Below are 21,992 nucleotides of genomic sequence, written 5' to 3'. Positions count from 1 at the left end.
AAATAAGCCAGTCACAGAAGAACAGTACTACGTGACTCCACTTAAATGAGGCAACTAAAACAGTCAAACTCACAGAAGCAGAAAATAGAATGGTGGTTGCTATTCAATGTATATAAAGTTTAGTTATGCAAGATGAGTAAGTTCTAAAGATCCATTTACAACACTTTGCCTATAGTTAACAATACTACATTTTACACTTAAAAATTTTTTAAGAGAGTAAATCTCATGTCAACTGTACTTCCCACAATTTCAGGAAAAAAAGGTCCTTCAATCGTAGTATTCGGGAACCAGTCTCCACCTAATCTTATCTACTGACAGGTTTGAATGTTTTTTACTTACTTCTCCAATGCATTGTTTGTTACCTTTCCAGTTCTACTACTCTGACTTTATCTACTGTCAATAGATTTTTAATCTAAGAACAGATAATATTTTTTCATTTCTGACTCCATTCTGATGTCCAAAATTTTGTATAGAAGGCCAAAATTCTAAGAAAGTAATTTAAAATATGCACTGCTAGGCTAATCCCAAACTTTATACAAATAGTTCAAATTGTCCTTTAATCCAAAAATACATTTCTACACTCACTGTCATTACACACCTTCTGCCCTTTCATCTTGCTTTAGATTTTCCTGTAATGTACCTACATCAGTCTGGAACTTGATTACTCAAGATAATTTTTTATCGGCAAAATCTGGAAACTTCAAAGTGTGTGCTCAATTCTCTAAATCGTGTATTTAAAAATATTTCATAATCTTAAATTTACACTTCTTTACTACTTTAGAACCATATACACACATGAATCACAAGTAGACAAGCAAGTTCAAGACGCTACTATCAAAGTGTTAGGGAAAAAAAGAGGAAGAGTACAAAACGCTTGCACATATCTTCTGAGGGTGAAAAAGAAGATTGAAATTAATAAAATCTTAAGACTTAAATTCTTTTCTGTGTCATATCAAAAACGTGCAAAAAAACCCCCCAAAAACAAAAACATGCAACCACTGTAGTACAACTAAAGTAATATTTCCTTTCTAGGAAGTGATTAAAGTGTCTATTAAATAATAATGGCTATTACTGATCAATTGGGTTGACTGGCTCATCCTTGCCCCAAGATTATAAAATATAAAACATGCTTGCTTTCGCTGTTAATTTTATAGATTTTTAAAAAAATAGTAGACCACCACTTTTACTAATAAAAAAACATGGAACTAAAATAAGAAAGCAAACAAACAGAATGGAATTCCTGGAAGCCCATTAAAGCAGAGTAGAAAGAAAAGGCTCCCCTGCAAACCTTTACTCTACTGAGTTCCTCACGACGCTCCGCTGCCCCCCTCAGAACTACTAACCTCCTCCCTACTGAGCACCTGCTCTACTGAGTCCCTCACGACGCTAGGCTGCCCCCTCAGGACTACTAACCTCCTCCCTACTGAGCACCTGCTCTACTGAGTCCCTCACGACGCTAGGCTGCCCCCTCAGGGCTACTAACCTCCTCCCTACTGAGCACCTGCTCTACTGAGTTCCTCACGACGCTAGGCTGCCCCCTCAGAACTACTAACCTCCTCCCTACTGAGCACCTGCTCTACTGAGTCCCTCACGACGCTCGGCTGCCCCCTCAGGACTACTAACCTCCTCCCTACTGAGCACCTGCTCTACTGAGTCCCTCACGACGCTAGGCTGCCCCCTCAGAACTACTAACCTCCTCCCTACTGAGCACCTGCTCTACTGAGTCCCTCACGACGCTAGGCTGCCCCCTCAGGACTACTAACCTCCTCCCTACTGAGCACCTGCTCTACTGAGTCCCTCACGACGCTCCGCTGCCCCCCTCAGAACTACTAACCTCCTCCCTACTGAGCACCTGCTCTACTGAGTCCCTCACGACGCTCGGCTGCCCCCTCAGGGCTACTAACCTCCTCCCTACTGAGCACCTGCTCTACTGAGTTCCTCACGACGCTAGGCTGCCCCCTCAGAACTACTAACCTCCTCCCTACTGAGCACCTGCTCTACTGAGTCCCTCACGACGCTCGGCTGCCCCCTCAGGACTACTAACCTCCTCCCTACTGAGCACCTGCTCTACTGAGTCCCTCACGACGCTAGGCTGCCCCCTCAGGGCTACTAACCTCCTCCCTACTGAGCACCTGCTCTACTGAGTCCCTCACGACGCTCGGCTGCCCCCTCAGGGCTACTAACCTCCTCCCTACTGAGCACCTGCTCTACTGAGTCCCTCACGACGCTAGGCTGCCCCCTCAGGGCTACTAACCTCCTCCCTACTGAGCACCTGCTCTACTGAGTCCCTCACGACGCTCGGCTGCCCCCTCAGGGCTACTAACCTCCTCCCTACTGAGCACCTGCTCTACTGAGTTCCTCACGACGCTCGGCTGCCCCCTCAGGACTACTAACCTCCTCCCTACTGAGCACCTGCTCTACTGAGTCCCTCACGACGCTCGGCTGCCCCCTCAGGACTACTAACCTCCTCCCTACTGAGCACCTGCTCTACTGAGTCCCTCACGACGCTCGGCTGCCCCCTCAGGACTACTAACCTCCTCCCTACTGAGCACCTGCTCTACTGAGTCCCTCACGACGCTAGGCTGCCCCCTCAGAACTACTAACCTCCTCCCTACTGAGCACCTGCTCTACTGAGTCCCTCACGACGCTAGGCTGCCCCCTCAGAACTACTAACCTCCTCCCTACTGAGCACCTGCTCTACTGAGTTCCTCACGACGCTCGGCTGCCCCCTCAGGACTACTAACCTCCTCCCTACTGAGCACCTGCTCTACTGAGTTCCTCACGACGCTAGGCTGCCCCCTCAGGACTACTAACCTCCTCCCTACTGAGCACCTGCTCAATATTAAACATCACACATACATCTAAAGTTAAAAACATAAAAAGGAAACAGGGGTCCTTAAGTGAAAGCTGATCATACAACAGCCTAACAAAAGTTTACTACAATACCATAATGTGAATTCCCTTTCTCCCTCTCTTTTTTTTGTCTTTTAAAGCAAAAACTAACAGTTACTCCAATACTAGATGTCCTCCAAAAATGCCTTTTACATTCAATACTGACAAAGTTTACACACAGGTTTCATCTCAGGTTTAAGGCAAAGTATTTATGTAGTAGACATTAATTCTAAACACATTATTAAATGAGTACTTTCTACAACATCTAAATATACGATACAAAAATAACTTTTTAGACAGTGAAAATTCACCATTCTAAACAACTTATTAAATCTTATTAAAATGACTACCAACAGAAAAGTTGAAAATTGTAAAAAACACTTACTTCATTTCCATGTTTTTGAAGGAATTCAATTTCCTGTTGTGTGAATGTTGTCATGGAGATGGATTTCACCCTGTGTGGTGGATTTAACCCTCGCCTGAAAGATAAAATATTTTACAGATTTACTATTACAAACTATAGTATTTTAAAAATTATGTATCAGATAATTCAAAACATTTTTAATTAGCACATTTAAACTTGGAACAGTGTTTTCATTCCATAAACTACAAATATTTAAAAATTATCTTAAACTATTAATCCCCACAATAGATATGTCAATGTAAATTTAGTCAGACCCACACTAAATAATATATTTAAAGATAAATTCAAGTAACCACCTAGTTAGAAGCAAACAGTACCTGTAACACATGAGCTTCTTGGAAACACAAATATTGCTTTAGTGTATATCTGATGGAAGGAGAATAATATATATACAACGGGCTAAATGGTAAAGAATTCAGTTATTAATTATTAAATATTTTCATATTTCCTAAGAAAATGACAATGATATATCAGGTTTGGACGTTATCTGTTTCACATTTCGAAGTAGAGAAACGTTAAGTTAGGTTTTGTTGTTTTGCTTGAAGTTTTAAACTAATAAATTACTTTCCTTCCAGCTCTTGGTAAGTCATAAAATACAGAAATGAAGATTGCACAGTAGGAAAAACTGAACACAGCAATTTCACCCTAGTAAAACTTCCAAACTTAACTATGAAGAAACAACTACCATATGAATTACTTTCAAGTACCTTTACAACTAGCAATCACAAATTAAGGCTTTAACGATATCATCTAAATTTCCAAAAGTGAAAATTTAGCAAAGTCATTATTATTCCTTTAAAGCAGGACATTTTGTTTTACAAATTCATCTGTATTATGAGAATAAGACTAAATTCATCATATTCACAGCTTATTCATTTATGATATTTATCCTAACAAGTCCTATCTTGTTCCAAAACAATTTAAAAAGGAATTGACTTATTATTGTTCTCTCAAATTCCTCTGCTCCCTCCCTCAGTTAGCATCTTTGTCTCTCCTTATTCCCTAATACTGCCTCCTTGTTCCAGCCAACCCTCTACCCTTCCATCTCCCTTATAGTATCCTTTCAATAAAAAAAGGAAAGTAATAACTTTTAACAAGGTAATGTCAAACACTGCTACAAGGGTGTATGTTTTGAATAAGAAAGTTGGAGCAATGAATTATATCCCTCTACTTCTCAAATCATCAAATGAGGGAACCCCCTGACTCTTAAAAGTTACATACAGATGTAATCTCATGAAAGCACTGAACTGTATAGCTTATTCTCTCATACATCTCAAGGCCCTACCATACCACAATGTCCATTTTTGCATAAAGAAGGTATTCATATTACTTAAATAAGTGAACAAAATTTCTCACTTATGAAACAAACAAAACCATAACATACTCATAACCAAAATATGACAGGACATTTTCCCATTTAACAAGAAGACCTATTACAGAGCTTCTTTAAATGCGCTCTCTCAGTGCATTTAAAGTAAGATTCAATTTACAAAACTGGTAGACACAATTTTGCAAGGCCAGATTACTTACATAAATTGAGTAACTCCAAGGAAATTTTACATTTGTTCATATTGGTTTCTCTAGTTACTTTTATATTCCATTAATTCTGATAGATTAACTGTATTTTCAGTGCAAAAATTTTTCCTTTTTTAGCTTCCAAAAGCTTTGTATGTGGATATAACATGACTATAAAATAGTTTGGTGGGCTTCCCTGGTGGTGCAGCAGTTGAGAATCTGCCTGCCAATGCAGGGGACACGGGTTCGAGCCCTGGTCTGGGAGGATCCCACATGCCGTGCAGCAACTGGGCCCGTGAGCCACAACTACTGAGCCTGCGCATCTGGAGCCTGTGCTCCGCAACAAGAGAGGCCGCGATAGTGAGAGGCCCGCGCATCGCAATGAAGAGTGGCCCCCGCTTGCGGCAACTAGAGAAAGCCCTCGCACAGAAACAAAGACCCAACACAGCCAAAAATAAATTAATTAATTAATTAAAAAAAAATAGTTTGGTAAAAAAATAGAAGGCTGACTCTATCAATTTCTTAAGAAGAATGCAGACTGATGAGGCTGTAGTAAAAAATGTAGTCTCATACACTGATGACAGTAGGATAAATTCACTAACATTTGAATAATCTTATTCATGCGTTTTGACCCAGTAATAACATTTTAGGAATCTATTCTAAAGGAGGAATCTGAAACTTAACTATGTACAAGTTGTTCATCAAACATCACTCATACTAAAAAAAAATAAATAACATAAACACTTCATTATGAAAGGGGAAGTGGTTAAGTGACAATAAAACTGTACAACTATGCATACTTACGCTTGTTTTTTTTTAAGACGAAAATTATATAGTATTCTATACTATAAGCTAAAGCTTATACTAAATACTAAAGCTATATTAAAAATATCTTCAAAGAAAACACACAAACTAAATACCCCAAAATGTTAACAGTCTTTGCTTATAGATTATGGAACTGATTGATTTTTTTTTCTACTTATAATTTTCTATTCTCTCCAAGTTTTCCACAATGAAAACTTGTTACTTATTCTGTAACAGAAAAAAAAAACTGCAAGAAATAATAAACAATTCAATTAACTAGTAGTAGTCAAAAAATTTGAACTTTTAGTCCTGGCTTTATGGATGTGAATGTCTGTGCTGAAGAATTACAGAAAGAAAATGAAAGAACAGTTCTTAAGGCTTTCTTTCAGTTTTTCTAAAAAACCTGGAAAACTTTCCTCCCAAATATAGCCACCAGCATCAACAATTTATCTTTACCTCATTGCTCTAAATCAGGCACTACTGACATACTGGGCCAGAGAATTCTTTACCATGAGGGGGTTGTCCTGTGCACTGCAGGAGATAGGGCAGTATCCCTGGCCTCTACCCACTAAATGCCAGAAGCATGCCCAACCCAGTAGGAATAATGAAAAATGCTTCAAGATACTGATAAATGTCCCTCAGGGGTGTGGGGTGGGACAGCAGAGACCTTCTACTTGAGAACCACCGCTCTAAATATACCAAATATGTTAACTACCAAGTGAAGAAAGAAGCAGAATTCCTTTGGATCACTACTGAGATATAAATTCTACCTAGGTTCAATCTTCTATAGAACATTCTACACATTTACCTCATATACAACAAAAAACTTAAATTTTCCCATAAATTTACTATTTCCAGAATAAAAGAAAATAGAAACCCTTAGAAGAGATTAAAGAAAGTGTCCACAAAAAGTAACCATATGATGTCAAGCACACTTATACAAATTGGTAGACAAAATATAATTTAATAAGACAGAAAGAAATTAATATTTGTAAAGTAACCTAGACTGGCACTTTGCATATCTAATCTCATTAATTTCTACTTACAATAGTATAGCAGACTAGATATTTTGAAAGGTTCCTCTGCTAAAACATGATACCCCATAAATTATTTAAAAGAAAAAAAAAACCCTAATTGTTAACATTTCTAGAAAGTAAGGGGGCTCTCAAAGAATTCCCCCTTCCCCCCCAAAAAAAAAGACCAAAAAAAAAAAAAAAAAAAGAGTGAGCTGAAACCAGAAGAATGGCCCATGTCATACAAGAAAATTCAGTGTTGCTCAGAAGGCAAATACCAACAATAACTAAGACAAGATGAGAGGTAAACCTGAGATATCCCTGTTAAACCCAAGACCCTGGATGGAGAATTAAGTAGCTTCAGGGTGGCAGTATCCCTAGATCGCAGAAGAATATACAAATCCTCTCAGGAGAAATGCATTTCTAATTTATAAATTATGCTATCAGGATTTGGAAATATTAATTTCAATAAAAGATGAGATTATAATAAAAATCATCACACAACAACAAATCACTGAGCTTGAGTCAGTAGAAACAAAAGCTTTATGCCACCTCTTCCCAAGACTTTAGCCATTGGATTTATCAAATACAAAATACAAAGTAAATATAGCATGTAGGAAACGTTAAAACGAACAAAAGATGGAATAAAAATGAAGAGGAAATGTGTAATTATCAGAATAACCATTAAATTTAAAAGTCAGAACTTTCAGAAATGAAAAATTATAAATGTGGAAATTAAAAATTCAACCGATTAGTTAAAGAGCAGATAAGACACACCAGAGAGATTTGGTGAATTAGAAAACAGAAATAAGAAATAACCCAGAAGGCAGCACAGACACTTAAGGAGACAGAAAAAGCAAGCGTTTTTAGAAAAGGAAAAAAAAACGGGGGTGGGGGGGTTATTCTTGCTTTTGAGAGACAGAATTGAAAGAATGAAGGAGAGGCAATATTTGAAGAGCTAATGGCTGAGATTTTTTAAAATCCAATGAAAGTCATGCGTCTACAGATATAGGAAGCACAGCTTATCAAAATCAGGACAAATAAAATTCACACTTAGAAACATTTGGGTGAAACTTCAAAGATAAACAGCATATCTTAAAAGCACTCAGAAAGAAAAGACAAAGGAAACAAAATCTGACTGAAAGATTTTTCAATGGAAACCAGAAAATAGTGGAATATTATTATCTTTAAGTAGTTAAAAAAAAAAAGTTGTGAACTCAGCAAAAATATCTTTGAAGTCTAAGATCAAAATGACATTTCCAGATAAACAAAAACCAGAGTTTACCCCAGGAGATCTTCACGAAAGAAACATACAGTTGGCTCTCTGTGTCCCTGGGTTCTACATCCAGGAATTCAACCAACTGCAGATCAGAACCACTGGGGGAAAAAAATTCCAGAAAGTTCCAAAAAGCAAAATTGGAATTTGCCATGTGCCCAGCAACTATTTACACAGTATTCACATTGTATTTACACCTATTTACATAGCATTTACATTGTACTTACGACCATTTACATAGCGTTTACATTTTATTAGGTATTATAAGTAATTAGAGATGATTTAAAGTAAACAGGAGGATGTGTATAGGTCATATGCATCTTATATAAAGGACTTGAGCATCGTCAGATTTTGGTATCTGTGGGGCATCCTGGAACCAATCCCCCATGGATACTAAGGGATGACTGTATACACTTTAAGAAGAAAAATAACCCCAAGAAGGTCGTGGGATGCAAAGGGGTGAGCAAAACAACTGGGAAACACATTGGCAAATCTAAACAAATAGCATCTGATTTCAAAATGTCCTATGTATGGTGGAGGGGAGGGGGCAAATTTAACATTTTACCAAAAATAACACCTAAGTGAGAGTACTTTGTATTTTTAAAGCCTTTGTATTATTAGGGGAAGGTTAAAATACTGATTAACTCTAGAATGTTAGGATGGATAATAAAATTTCAACAGTGAACATAAAATAACATAGAATTTACAGCTTCCTAACCAGTATAAAGGGGAAATCAAATCAAAACAAACAAAAACAGTCTTTTTTTTAAAAAAAATTAAACATACACTTACCATAAGACCTAACAATTCTACTCCTAGAGATTTACCCAGGTGAAATGAAAACTTGTGTTCACCAAAAAATCTGTATATAAATATCTGTATGAAACAACTGGGTTGTTTCATATGTATCAAAAACTGGAAACAACCCAAGTGTCCCTCAAATGAGGAATGGGTAAACTCCCAAGCAATGACATACTACTCAGCAATAAGGAGAAATTGACTACTGGAATATGTATTGGGTGGGCCAAAAAGTGCCTTCAGTTTTTTAAGTAAAAATAGAAGACACATTTTTCATTTTCACCAAGAACTTTATTGAACAACGTATTCACCCTTTTGTTCCACTACCTTCTGCCATTTTTCAGGCAACTTCGTAATTCCATCTTCCCAAAACTTTTTATCTTTTTGAGCAAAGAACTGTTCCAGGTGCCTTTTACAGTCTTCCAAGGAATTGAAATATTTTCCATTAAGATAATTTTGTAAAGACCGAAATAAATGGAAATCCGAAGGTGCAATGTCTGCTGAATACGATGGATGAATCAGAACTTCCCAGCCAAGCTAGAACAGTTTTTGCCTGGTCATCAAAGAAACATGCGGTCTTGTGTTATCCTGATGAAAGATTACGCGTTTTCTGTTGACTAATTCTGGACGCCTTTTGTCGAGTGCCGCTTTCAGTTGGTCTAACTGGGAGCAGTACTTGTTGGAATTAACCGTTTGGTTTTCCAGAAGGAGCTCATAACAGAGGACTCCCTTCCAATCCCACCGTATACACAACGTCACCTTCTCTGGAATGAAGACCGGCCTTCGGTGTGGTTGGTGGTGGTTCATTTCGCTTGCCTCACGATCTCTTCCATTCCACATTGTTGTACAGTATCCAATTTTCATCACCAGTCACAATGTGTTTTAAAAACGGAATGTTTTCGTTACATTTCAGTAGAGAATCACCAGTCACAATGTGTTTTAAAAACGGAATGTTTTCGTTACATTTCAGTAGAGAATCGCATGCGGAAATACGGTCAAGAAGGTTTTTTTCACTTAACTTATGTGCAATCAAAACATCAAAGTGATTCACATAACCAAGGCTGGTGCATATGATTTTCAACGCTTGATGTGGATATTTTGAGTATGTCAGCCATCTCCTGCACGGTATAACGTAGACTGTTCTCATTTATTGTTTTGATTTGATCACTATCAACTTCAACTGGTCTACCTGACCATGGAGCATCATCCAACGGAGAAATCTCCAGCATGAAACTTTGCAAACCACTTTTGACACGTTCGATCAGTCACAGCACCTTCTCCATACACTGCACAAATCTTTTCGTGTGTTTCAGTTGCATTTTTATCATTCTCAAAATAATAAAGCATAATATGCCGAAAATGTTGCTTTTTTTTCTTCCATCTTCAATATTAAAATGGCCAATTTTGGTAAGTCTTTTTAAATGCATGCTGATATGACAGCTGCCACATACAATCTAACAAAATTGTTTCAAATGAAGTTAAAGACAACTAAGTGCTACTAAAGCCATCTTACAGAAAAAATGGAACAAACCTTTTGGCCCATCCAATAACAACTAACCTGAATTAATCTTAAAGGTATTATGCTGAGTGAAGAAGGCAATCTAAAAAGGTTATATACTGTATAAATGACATTCTCAGAAAGAAAAACTATAGTTGTTGGAGAATAGATCAGTAGAGGCCAGGGGTTAAGGAAAGACAAGGGTTAGAGAGTCTTGAGGGGTAACTGAACAGGTCCATTCCATGTTCTGATTGTGGTAGTAGTTACATGAATCTATACAGATGTTAAGACTCCGAAAACTACACAACAAAAAAGTTGGTTTTAACGTATGTCAACTTAAGAGTCCATGTTACTATCTATAGAACCACAATTTTTACACAAACTAAATTTTTTTCATTGGCAGACTACCTTCTCCATCTACCAAATTTGATCACTTAAATGAATGAAATCCTCAATCAAAACTGAATTATTCGGGCTTCCCTGGTGGTGCAGTGGTTGAGAATCTGCCTGCCAATGCAGGGGACACGGGTTCGAGCCCTGGTCTGGGAGGATCCCACATGCCGCGGAGCAACTAAGCCCGTGCGCCACAACTACTGAGCCTGCGCGTCTGGAGCCTGTGCTCCGCAACAAGAGAGGCCGCGATAGTGAGAGGCCCGCGCACCGCGATGAAGAGTGGCCCCTGCTTGCCGCAACTGGAGAAAGCCCTCGCACAGAAACGAAGACCCAACACAGTCATAAATAAATAAATAAATAATTAAAAATAAATAATTTAAAAAAAAAAAAAACTGAATTATTCATTTATCTAGTTATTTTCAAGATATATTCCTGGAAGCTGGTGCCACTTCCCCTTTTTTGCTAAGCCAAGTTTAGCTATCATGTGAATCCAGTGTTTATAAAACACTTTACTGTAATGACATTAGTCATAACTATTGGATGAAAGTGTTAGGCAAGTAAACCACATCATTTTTACTGTGCCAATATTGAAGTACCACCAATTCTGGATCCTAAAATACACGTTTTAAGTCTCCAGTTTAGTGCAAAAAAAATTTTTTTTAATGGCTCATTTAATAACAGCAGTATTAATATTTTGAAAGCATGTTTGTCACTTAATTGGTTTCAAGAAGTTCCAAAGTTATCTACTGGTGGAGCCCAATATGCTTCTGCAGTATAATTAAGTCATATGCAGATTCCCAGGAGTTTTAGTTTTAACGACCACCACCCAGGTATGACTGCAACCAGATGGTGTGACTCATTCCATATGTCCACCAGTATGCTACTCTTAACTACGCCTCAAACAATCTTCCAAATAGCCATTTGTTCAACTCAAATTACAATGTGTGCTAGATGAATAGGTAAGAAAGCTTATTTAGCTAGTTTTATTAATTGTTTTTCTCCTGCTGAGGGAAAAGCTGGTTAAAATATTTTACTAGGCTGTGGAAATTTAGGTGGTTGTTAATGCTGGCATAAAGTAATAAAGCTAATCTGACATTTAAATCTATTCCAATCTTAGTTATTTAGTAAAAATATTACATACAATGTTTCATATTATAAAAATTATACATTTAAAATCTACAACAAATGGAAGATGCCTTTAACAGGTTATCAAAAATCTACAGATTTTTGATACCAAGATATGTATGTATTAGATAGTCCAGAATATTAGTTTATCCAGAACCCAACTTTAAAACACTGAAAATACACACACACACACACACACACACACACACACACCCATGGTGCAAACTATAATTGTTATTTCAGGTTTTTGTTTTTCAAAGCCAGAAACACTACACTGTAAGGTCCTTGTAACATTTAGGGCAAGCACCTAAAAAATAATACCAAGCAACAATTTAAACCTAATTAAGGTATTCTTGCTAAAAGTGGACAAAACCCAAGAATGTCTTTACTACCTCTCTAAACTCTACTGAAATGATAGCAAAGTAATAAAAAGGCATTAACCCACAAAGAGAAGAACAGAGAACAAAGAAGGAACCCAAAGGCATACCAAAATCTAGAAAATTACCAGCAGTAACTGACTGTGCAAACTAAAGAAAGCCAAAACAGATGCTCCTGTAGAGGCGGGAGAAGCCAACTAAAGATGATTCCCACCACAGAACCCCTGGAAGATTCATGAAAGGAATCAAGCCACAAGTTGGGGGATTTACATAGGGTCAAAAATAGATTCCCAGTTTCCCTACTTCCATAAGACTACCCCTAAGAAATCCTAGGCAGAAGTCTGAAGGAAAATCTGATCTGGAGAGGCTAAACCAAACAGACTCTGGACTCAGGCACAGCTGAGGATCACTACTGGGTACTATGCTAAAAAATGGAGGCTTATCTGAGACTCTACACACTGAATGATAATAGGTTCTATGCCCCCAGTTCCCTCCCTCAACTTGCGCCTAGAAGAATGACAGCCAGGTTTTTTTTATTCCCCAGTAAGAAGACTGGAGAAAAAATATCTATAAACTAGCCAAGCGTAAGTTTCCAATCCGACAAGTCCAAAATAAAGCCCAAGACATTGAACAGAAAGACCTATACCAAAATACTTCAATATAGGTTCAGAATAGCAGGGATAAAAAGATCATATATACTCCCAAAGAGGGAGTGGAAAATAGGGCACAAAGAATGAGGAATAAGAATAGAATCAAACTTCTCAATAGCAGTACTGAAGGATTAAAGACAATTAAGCGGGACTTCCCTGCTAAGAGCAGTGGTTAACAATCCGCCTGCCAATGCAGGGGACACAGGTTCGAGTCCTGGTCTGGGAAGATCCCACATGCCGCGGAGCAACTAAGCCCGTGCGCCACAGCTACTGAGCCTGCGCTCTAGAGCCTGTGCTCCACAACAAGAGAAGCCACCGCAATGAGAAGCCTGCGCACCGCAACAAAGACCCAATGCAGCCAAAAATTAATTAATTAATTAATTAAAGACAATTAAGCGATGCCTTAAAAATTCCAAGGGTAAAGTATTTTCACCTTTGTGAATGTGAGGGCAGAATAAGACATTTTCAGCCATGTAGCTCTCAGAACTGATCTCGCATTAACCTTGAATCAGGAGGCTGATGGAAATGCGGGGGTCCTGGAAAAAGAGGTTTCAACACAGGTTAGGCATGAAGGGAATTTCCACAATGAAGGCAGGAGAAAGTCCCAGGATGACAGCTGCGGAGCAGGCCTAGAGAGCAGCATTTCCAGACCAGAGGATGACAGAAGTACCCAGGAAAAAAAGAAAAAGTACCTGACATATCTGGTCATATTGAAAACAGTTATATACCTCAGCCAGAGATAATTTATCTGGGGATATATTAATGATACACACATGGAAAACAATGCAAGCGAAGAAACCTAGACAATTACAAACTTCAGGGGGAAAAGGCTGTACAAGAAAGAAAATGCAGTAGTAATATACTGTACGACTTAGCTGAGAACAGTATGTACATGATGCAATAAGGTAAATACTAAACAGTGATTTAACCAAAAATTGTGATGTTATACTGAAGGAGTAGATGCAGAGTATAGGTGGAGAGTGAGAGGAGTGTTAAGAGGGCCAAAGCCTTATCTTCCCTCTTGTACAGTAGAGAAGTCAACAGATAAAAGCAAAAATTGAAAAATCAAAAAATAGCTGTAAGCATGTTAGCTAGAAATACCAAGGTAAATAAAGAACAAAAGAACCGACTGTCTATGGTAATCAGAAACAGAGAAAAGGGAAGAGGCGACTGCTGCTGCTCGCTGTAAGTCTTGGCCTTTTTAAACTATGTGCATATATTCTTCTGATAAAAATTAAAATTCAATTGAAAACTAAACATAGGGGCTTCCCTGGTGGCGCAGTGGTTGAGAATCTGCCTGTCGGTGCGGGGGACGCGGGTTCGAGCCCTGGTCTGGGAGGATCCCACATGCCGCGGAGCAACTAGGCCCGTGAGCCACAATTACTAAGCCTGCGCGTCTGGAGCCTGCGCTCCGCAACAAGAGAGGCCGCGATAGTGAGAGGCCCGCGCACCGCGATGAAGAGTGGCCCCCACTTGCCGCAACTAGAGAAAGCCCTCACACAGAAACGAAGATCCAACACAGCCAAAAATAAATAAATAAATAAATAAATAAATAAAATTAAAAAAAAAAAACTAAACATAAAAAAGAATGGAAAATAAATGGTTCTTTCCCTTCAAAATCAAATTTAACTGACATATACGTAGGCTGGTTTCTTTGATGAAAAAACATTCCTAGAAAACATGAGGAATTTTTAAAATTTTAAATCCCTCCTATTTCAAAAATATCAGGTCTCTTTACTAGACACTAGCCATCTTTTTATAGAAGTACCTACTGAACACAACTGTTCCAAGTTAGAGCCACCAAGATTCACAGAGTAAGAGATAAAGGTTAGAAGAGAGAAATGAGGAAGTTTTCACATCTTCCCACATTATTAGTTCTGCTGATTTTCATACTTCCCCCATCAAAGATCTTGCAAAATTTAACCAAAAAATGGGGGAAGAACAAGAATTTTTAGAATCTGACACTACAAGGAAAATTCCTCTTCCTTTTCTAAACATGTATGTTTCTCTGTAACTTCCATACCTGGTCTTGTATCTCCCCCTACAGAATAAACCTATTACCTTTTCCACATAAAGGCCTTAATTTACCCAAAGACAGTGACTACATGAACAGCGCCCCACCCTCACTCTCTAGTTTTTTCTTCTTTAAGCTAATAACACTTCTGGTCCCTGCAAATATTCCTCTCATACAGAATTTCAAATCTCCTTATCCTAATCAACTTCCTTACACCATGCTCCAGTTTGTTAATTCATCTCTTAAAATAAGCAACTAGAATAAAAGCAAAGTGTAACTATGACTTCCCTCCCTCTAAAAAGCAGTTATGGTACCAATCAAAAAGAGACCATGTCTTACTCAGGAGTCTTTGGAAAAATATGTTCTAACTTAAAAACAAACAAAAACTCATTCCCCATACATAGAACAATTCAAATAAGGTTCCTATCCCTCCTATAAGTTAATAAATTTCATTCTAATCATGTCCAATCAGGTGTCTTTAGGGCAACAGCTCTAATGTGTGAGGCTGTAAAGAATGTCACGAGGAACCTATCAACAAAGTACCCAAAGTTATGAATGATTTACTTTTTTAATATACATTAGAAGAATCCAAGGTTTATATTCCTAGATAATCATCGATTTGACCATGTAGACTGGGAAATGCATTACTGAGTGGAGGAAAACACAGGAAGGGTAATGGCACCTAGTCCTGAATATCTCCACAGAAGCTTCTCAAGAATGTAAGCATTATGCATGTTGCATAGAGAAGACTGAAAATTATCAGCCTGGGGATTTGCTTATTTTCCAAAGAGTGTACTGAAATTAGATACAGAGGTTTCTAAAGAGGCAATAAATTTTAAATTGAGGTCCAGAGATCAGCAAGTTCCTTAAAAGAATGTTTTAATTCTTTTTATTTGTAATCCAACTCACAAAATTTTAATATAGATTTAATCTAGATAAATTGTACAACCACTACTTTGAAACTGACTAAAGGTCAAAGTGTTTACAATCACACTGATCCAAATTCACAGACAAATGAGAGAAGAACAGATACGAACTTGATATAAAAGTGCCTTGGTACCTATGTGCCAAACTCAAAACACTCAGTATCAGAACCAGGCAGCACCATATCCCATTACACTCACAATACACAGCAACAGTTTCTAAATAAGTCAATGAACAGACATTTGAAGCTAACTAAAACTATTTAAAGAAAAGCATGACCTAACTATAAAACAAAAATGCATGATACATCCGTAAAGTACCTGTTCTGCCTTTTAAAATCCAATGAAGTAAAATCCACCATTTAAATCCCTCAAATATAGAATTCACAACAATTTACATCAAGCTGTAAGTTCTTTAAATTTAAAGAACATTTAAATCAACTGTAAGTTCTTATACATTAAGAGTGTAAGCTACATTTTACAATTTAAAGTTGTGGAGAATAACAGTACTTTCCTTATATGATTGTTACTAGAATAATGCCTGACACAGAGTGAGCACTCAGTAATTCTAACTAGTAGTTATTATTATCTTATTTTTCATTTCTTTAATTTTTGTATCCCCAACACATGTACTGGTGCCTGGACTTAATGAATATTTGTTTAAAAAAGAAAAAAAACCTCTGCCCTTCACAACTGAAAAAGTATCAGTTTTCCCACTCACACTAAATGGAAGTTGTCAAAATATCTCACTGAATGTAGCCAGGTTAGAGTACTAAAAAAAGTGAAAAGTGAATTAAGGATATAAATCACCGCCAACTGTGAGCTCATGTGGTACTGAATATTATAAACAGAGTTCCAAAAGGGTATTTGATTGCAATCCACTCAAATGCTAATGAGTGTATAAAAACAAATGCCTCTTTTCATCTGTCCAACTTTAAAGTCAAAATTCTTATAAGATTCACCAAAAGACTCAAAATGCACACAAAATTAATAGAGTATAAGTTACTATCTGTCTACATTTATCCTCCGGTGAAATTCCAAGTTTAAACGCACTGTTCACATAAAAGGGCTGGTATTAAGTGGGACACGGTGTTTCTCAAATTTTTCATTTTTATCTAAACTCTCTCTGAAAAGTTTATGAATCATTTTTAAAGGATAGAACAATTCTCATATTATTTACTGATTACACAAATGCTAAAACTCTCCACAAAATAAATAATTTGGTCTAAACGTAGTCTTTAAATCAACTGTAAGTTCTTTAACATGAAGGTAATATTTTATGTTGGCTGTAACAGAATGCCATTCATAATTCTAAATATTTCTGTAGACAGAAGCAGAAAGAGTGACAAATCAATCTGTTAGAACAACCCCATTCTACCTCAGTGACAAACAGTTTAATACATCTATCTCAAGTCTATTTTAAAGTTTCACAATCGGAATTCAGTTACATATTCTAAATAAGCATCATACAAGCAAAGAGTGCAGTCATCTGAAAAAAAAAAAAGGAAATAAAAGATCAGCTGAGTCTAGTAACATTAACAATAAGATACTTGTTCGATTTATTTAAACAAAGATACTGCTAAATAAATGATAAAAGGCATGTGACTATCCTCTAAAATTTTAAATTCATGATAGTAGATACTCTTTACTGTGTATCAGCATTTTTTAGGCACATCAAGGTTTCTGACCGGCAGCTAACATGACTCAGTTCATATATGTATATCCACTGCTTAGCCCCATACTCAAAAATAATATATGTTCAATAAATATTCAATGAATTGTACCATTTAATCCTCAGAACAACCTTAAGCTATATATTATCATCTTTTATCACAAATAAAGAAACTGAGGCTGAGAGGATGGGTCCAGGCCAACCTACACATAGTGGCCTTAATACTTTGCCCTAAGTCACAAAGCTAGTGGCAGTGTCAAAATGTGGCTTCAAAATTCATATTCTTTCAATTATACCATGTCATCTAAATAGCAAAGACGTTATTATTAAATCCAATAGTTATATTATTCTTAAAGTATTTTCCTGTATTATTGCTTTCCAAAGAAAAAACTCCTCAGGAATTACTGTCCTTTCAATATTTCTGCAACAGACATTTGATCCAGGATCCATTCTTTCCTTCACAAGGATCCCAGATTTCTGATTTGGGAACTCTATTTGGAGATTCTTGTTGGTCCAATAACGTCATCATAGAACGCATCCAATGAGGGCACTGGTTCTACTTAGCCATATGACCTAAGCTAACCCAGACGGAATCACAACTTCTGGAAAAGTTGTAACAATGAAATAAATTAAGGCAGTACGTAGCCCCAGGAGCTGGGAGCAGCCATCTTTGGATGGGGAAAATCGAGGCAACATCATTAACCGCTGGATAAAGTCTTATTTTAAAACAAACAATAAATTCCCCTCATATTTTTAAAGACTTTTTGATGTGGACCATTTTTTAAAGTCTTTATTGAATCTGCTACAATATTGCTTCCGCTTTTTGGTTTTTTGGCCTGGAGGCATGTGGGATCTTAGCTCCCTGAGCAGTGATGGAACGTGCACCCGCTACACCGGAAGGCGAAGTCTTAACCACTGGACCGCCAGGGAAGTCCCTCCGCTCATATTTTTAAACGAACTTGAGTCAGGTTTTGAGTTACATCTAAAGAATCCAAACTGATAGATTTTTTTATAAAGCTGCTTCTCATTTCAGCATCTTTCACATACTGTTCCCTACTCATGGAATATCCTGTCCCCCTTGTTAATAATGCCCCTCATATACTGGGGAGCTATTGATATTATATATCCCAGGCATCATGTGAGATGTCAAACATACAATATCTCTAATATTGAAAACTAATCTACATCCCAAATGTATAAGGTAAACCTTATCCTCACCTTTTCATAGATGAGAAACTTCAAACTCAAAGAGACTAACATTCTCAGTACCACACAGTTAATAACTGGAGCCAGGATTCAAAACGAGGTTTATCTAACTCATAAGTACTTGTTCTTTCAACTACATGAAGCCACCTGCCATGTGGATCTTGTCTTTAAAGGTCTTTGCTCAGGCATCAAATCTTCTGTGAAGCTTTCCCTATACATTTACATATTTCAGGGATAGCTCAAAGATATGAAATATTACAGTGTATCATAACTATGTTTACATACTTAGAATGCAAGCTCCTTAAGGATAGTGGGATCCAAGGAGGACCAGTGCCTCCCACAGTACATGACAGACGCCAAGTGAGCAATAAATATTTGTAGAATCACCACTGAACAGAGATATGGAGTCCTATCTGTTACAGATTAAATTCCAATAAAATAAACAATTGTCATGTATAACGAGATATCCTTTCATATATAATGTTTCGGAAATGTGACCTCTAGGAAGAAATTTGTAAATATTTTTCATACTACACATTTGCTGCAATAAAGTAAATTTATACTTGCAAATAGCTACACAGAAATGTCAGAAATCCAGAAGAGTAAATATATACATACTTTTCAAACTAAATACTTTAAATGTATCAAAGGACCTTGTGTTTAGTAAAAACACTGGCATACTTATTATGCACATAATAAAAGTATACTCAAAACAAACTGGACTACTGGCTTCATTTTAAAACCAAAAGTTACCCACAAACTAAGTCTTTATTTGTAAATGAAAAGAATGAACCAGACTATCTCCTAAATGCCACCTAGCTCTAGGATTGTGTTGTACTTCAATAACATCACTAATTATCAACTTCTCAGAGTGCTTTCTTGACTCTACAATCTAAAAGTAACCTCTGCGGCTTCCCTGGTGGCCCAGTGGTTAAGAATCCACCTGCCAATGCAGGAGAAACAGGTTCAAGCCCTGGTCCGGGAAGATCCCACATGCCGCGGAGCAACTAAGCCCGTGCACCACAACTCCTGAGCCTGTGCGCCACTACTGAGCCCGCGTGCCACAACTACTGAAGCCCGCAGGCCTAGAGCCCGTGCTCTGCAACAAGAGAAGCCACCGCAATGAGAAGCCCACGAACTGCAACCAAGAGTAGACCCCGCTCGCCGCAACTAAAGAAAGCCCGCGTGCAGCAACGAAGACCCAACGCAGCCAAAAATAAGATGAAATAAATTTAAAAAATATATATATATATAAAATAAAAGTGACCTCTCTGAGAAGGTCTCTCCTATCATACTATTTTAGTGCATACTTGCCCCTGACATTTTTCTCATTTGATTACTTATTATGTGTTCCCATCTCCTCCACTCGAACATAAGCACCAAGAGAACAAGGATTTTGCTCTAATCATCAGCACAGCCCAAGGCTTTACAAAGAACCTAGTAGGCACCCAATAAATGTCTGTTGAAGAAATAGTAGTCATGGAAGAGTAATAATGCTTCTTTGCCCAACTTAAGAAGAAAACAAAACAAAAACAAATCGTACACTACTAAGCATACCTTGCATTTTCCAAGAATGAGTTTTCTCATATATCCATTGCCTCAGTATTACTCTTACAAAGTTTTTGGGGGGAGAGGTGGGGTACCAAATTACTTTATTTCAAAGAATGGTACAAGTGAAAGAACTTAAGCAGATGTTTGGTAAACCAAAGGTTTTACGAACATTTAGTTAACTACCACTTCATCAATAACTTAATACAAAATAATTCAGCATATAAAAGCAACTTATTCGGTTCCAAAATCATCTGCAAACTCTCCAAAAGAAACCTTCAATCACAGCAACAAAAGTCTTATGAAAACGCAGCTTAATGGAGCAAAGAGGAAGAAATACAAACCATCCCAGTAATTCAAGACGGTGGTCTCCCTTTTTCTGAAACAATGCGTCTTTCCATGTCTCCTCATTTCTGTACACAGCCAGGACACTTAGCTATTGACAGAGAAATCTCACAGATACCACCACCATATTTACAATGACACAGCTCCGAGTCAATACCTTATTTCCACTAAAACTTCCCCCAAACTCCTCAAGACTCTCTTTGGACCATAAAGCTAAAGCCCCGCAACCTCACGTCTGCTTTCTCTGCCTCCCTCTCCCGCAATTAAGCTTAGCTAACTTTTCCCTTGGGAATCGCATCTCTGCCATCAAGACATTTTAATCCCGCTACTATTCCTAAGTGCCGGCTTCCTCGCACTGACCTAGGTACTCTCGACCCGAGGGAAAAAAGCCCAAGCTAAGCGTCCCTGCTCTCTCCCACCCCAGCTTCGCCCCCCCACCCCGCAACGGCGCCCGGCAGGTGTATCGCTCGGGACCGCCGCGCCCCGGCGGAGAGGCGGGGCACACAAAGGACCCACACGGCCCTCCCCAGCCTCCTCCCGTCTTTCCCCTGCAGCCCCGTCGGGTCAGCGCCCGGGAGAGCCGAGGCCCGAGGGAGGCGGCGCCGGCTCCGCGGGGACCAGAGATGCTCACGCCGGGCGCCCCCTCCGGACCCCAACCCCGCCCACGCCCCACCCACAAAGGCTGCCCCAGGCCTGGACCCTCGCCCGGCGAAATCGAAAGCGCATCCCCAGCCCGGCGGCCCGGGCCCAGCGCATCCCGGCCCCTGGCCTCAACCGCCCCGCCCCGCGAGCCCGCGCCCCAACCGCCGCCGCCGGCCGGACCCCCGCAGGACCCCCACCCAGCCGCCCGCTCCCCACGCCCGGGGAAGGGCCCCCCGCCCGCCCGGCGGCCCCGCACTCACAGGCTGCCGGAACAGGAGGTACAGACGAAGGAGCCGACCGTCATGTTCACGTAGGTGGGGCCGCGCTGGTCGCAGTCGAAGCACTTTCGGTTGTGCGGGAGGCCGGTCATGTCCCGCAGCATCTTCAGGTGCTTCTCCTCCTGCTTCCGCTTCGCGCTGGCCGCCATGGCTGCGGCGCTGAGAGAGGAGGCCGGCAGGGCCGGGAGCCGGGCGGCGCTGCGCCGGGGACCCGCGGTCCCACCGGCCGCCCTGGCCGCGGCCGCCGCCTTCCGTCAGCGCGCGCCGCCCGCGCCGGACCCGGCCGCCGCGGCGGGACTCGACTGGGCTGGGCGCGGCGCGGACGCTGCGGAGCGTGGGCTGACGGGCCACACCAACCGGCCCGGCTGGGACAACCGCCGCCGCCTCCGCCGCCGCCGCCACCTTCCCGACTTCTCCTGAGGGGAAAAGACGAGGAAGGAGGACGGCAAGAGAAAGCCCGCCCCGGGCGGCCGGAGGCCAAGTGTCGGCCGGCGCCCTCTGCTGGCCAGGAGGAGTTACTGCGGCCACGCTTACAGGGCTAAGCGCATTACTTGGGTTGCCTTCCCCCGCTGCCTAAAGCTCTCCAAGGGCTGCCCACT

General features: G+C 39.6%; 1 protein-coding gene across 11 annotated transcripts in view; it reads right to left on the bottom strand.

Moving 5' to 3' along the window:
- The window catches only part of AGFG1 (ArfGAP with FG repeats 1), a 70,968-nt gene extending 49,344 nt beyond the window's left edge, over positions 1-21,624 (bottom strand). For all 11 annotated transcript variants that reach the window (XM_059928848.1, XM_059928849.1, XM_059928851.1 and 8 more), the window contains exons 1-2: positions 21,376-21,624; positions 3,278-3,371 (exon numbers count right to left, since the gene is read on the bottom strand). In XM_059928848.1, the coding sequence (XP_059784831.1) occupies positions 3,278-3,371; positions 21,376-21,542 (261 nt within the window). In that variant the 5' untranslated portion in view covers positions 21,543-21,624. The remainder of the gene's footprint in view (positions 1-3,277; positions 3,372-21,375) is intronic.
- Between the last annotated feature and the right edge of the window lie 368 nt (positions 21,625-21,992).

The sequence above is a fragment of the Balaenoptera ricei genome, chromosome 7, assembly GCF_028023285.1.
Source record: "Balaenoptera ricei isolate mBalRic1 chromosome 7, mBalRic1.hap2, whole genome shotgun sequence".
NCBI classification, from domain to species: Eukaryota; Metazoa; Chordata; class Mammalia; order Artiodactyla; family Balaenopteridae; genus Balaenoptera; species Balaenoptera ricei.
The sequence above is the reverse complement of the archived record's forward strand: the minus strand, read 5'-3'. Positions and strand labels throughout refer to the sequence as shown.